The 1,886-nt window shown below is 28.7% G+C and overlaps 1 protein-coding gene across 1 annotated transcript in view; it reads right to left on the bottom strand.

Moving 5' to 3' along the window:
* The window catches only part of LOC117177512, a 1,951-nt gene extending 401 nt beyond the window's left edge, over window positions 1-1,550 (bottom strand). The window contains exons 1-4 of the mRNA XM_033368268.1: window positions 1,464-1,550; window positions 741-805; window positions 450-488; window positions 258-357 (exon numbers count right to left, since the gene is read on the bottom strand). Of these exons, the coding sequence (XP_033224159.1) occupies window positions 258-357; window positions 450-488; window positions 741-805; window positions 1,464-1,500 (241 nt within the window). The 5' untranslated portion in view covers window positions 1,501-1,550. The remainder of the gene's footprint in view (window positions 1-257; window positions 358-449; window positions 489-740; window positions 806-1,463) is intronic.
* Between the last annotated feature and the right edge of the window lie 336 nt (window positions 1,551-1,886).

The following is a 1,886-nucleotide window of genomic DNA, read 5'->3' as shown; positions in this document are numbered from 1 at the left end:
ATTATTTTATAAAGCTGATATGTCTAACGATATAGTACACCTGTTATATTTTTGAAGTAAATAATTTTCCAAATTAAGCTACTTCGCATTGAATATTTTGAAGTTAAACAATCTTTTTCAAATGAATTCGAGGTGGATCAGTTATATCTTTTAAGCTATTCAAAGGCTCTAATTTTTGTATTTACAAAAGCAGTATTTTAGCATGCTTATAAAATTTATCTGCAGGAAATAAGAAAATGTCTTTCTAGACAACTAACCTCGCCCGCAGTTTTTTTTGAGGCAATCGTACGTTTTTCTTCCGAAGTTAACATGTTTTCCATTACCAAGCATTGCACAAACTGGGTCCTTGTGAGATTTCTGGAAATACAGTTTTTTTTTAATTCACATTTTTGGGAAAAATCAATGGATTTCCAATATGAGAAGGACAGTCCAAGCTTTTGTTTACTTACATGACATTTAAAAAGACACTTTCCGTAGCTCATAAAATTCTGCAAGAAATATTTTTGTAATTAGTAGAAGTACGGTTTATTAAAGTTTATTTAGTTAAATAATTTGAAATTGCCAACAAAAACCCTATTATTTTCAATCATCTAATAGCATCAACTTTAATGCCCGATTATTTTTACACGCTTTTACATATGTATCTCTTAATAAATTCATAATTAGCGTTAAAAAGGTATCGTGTATTATATATGATAATAAAAACTTTATATAATTGTTCTAAGTAAAACAAAACTCACCATTTTGCCCGGTTGGTCGGTGCTGATGGTGATAGCATAGGTATCCAAAAATAAAGTTGCGACAGCTTTAAAAATGAAGATGAACATATGTTTAATACTAAAATAATTTCCCATAAGTGTGATTGGGTTTCATTATACAACGATACACAGTGTTCACCTATAACAAGGCCCAGTTTAACTATTATGTGCATTTCTTTAAATAATGCAATTTTATTAATTTTCAACTTGATAGAAAGAAATTAAGATAATGCTGTAGTACCTTGGCTATTATATGTATATATTACACAGAATAATAGCAATAAATCCCTGCTCTCAATTCCGTTTAAAATTAAAATAGGGTACATAAGTTAAGCATACTACAATCTAAAATATGGCAGTCAGCTGTAGTATGCTACATTTTCCCTCTTTTTCTAAAATATCAGCAGGGTATCTGTTTGAGTTTGAAAATAAGTAGTTGGAAAGAAACAGGAACATATGGTATGGCCAGTCATTCATGCCCTTACACAGAATAAAATTTGTGTCTTAATAAAATTCGAAATAAAGTTTTTCTAATTGAAAATAACACAAAACATGCCATTTTTTTATTTGATTTCTTTTTATTATTTTTTATACAATAATTCATATTTAGTGTATTTATAAAATATACTTAATTATGTAACTTTAATTCTTGAATAAAATATTTTTTCAACCTTTAAATTTCTTTTAATATAGATAATTACTTACCTAGTAATAAAAAACCTGATGCGAATTTTGCAAACATCTTAAATTTCTATTCAGTCAAGCTTCTTTATCGAAAAAAAGCTTCGGAAAGAACGATGTTTGATAAGAAACTGAATACTTGGAGAGTGGTACTATTCGTCGCTTTTATTACCTCATATATGTACACGTGTCGAGTAAATTTTCAAGGTTTAGTGCGAATAAAAACAATTTGGAGATCTCGCATTGCGTAAGCATTATCTGAGAATACGTTCTTTTTTAATAATGTAAGAAATTATAAGAGTGTCATAATTTTAAGGGGGGAGGTGGGTATGGTGCGAAGGGTAAAAAAGCGTTATTTAGCGATTTTTTCTAAATTGATGAATAAGTTATTTATTTAGGAGCTTTTGTGGATCTTTAAGTGACATTTCAAGAATACCCTGTGAATTT

Source organism: Belonocnema kinseyi, chromosome 7, assembly GCF_010883055.1.
Source record: "Belonocnema kinseyi isolate 2016_QV_RU_SX_M_011 chromosome 7, B_treatae_v1, whole genome shotgun sequence".
NCBI lineage: Eukaryota > Metazoa > Arthropoda > Insecta > Hymenoptera > Cynipidae > Belonocnema > Belonocnema kinseyi.
The sequence above is the reverse complement of the archived record's forward strand: the minus strand, read 5'-3'. Positions and strand labels throughout refer to the sequence as shown.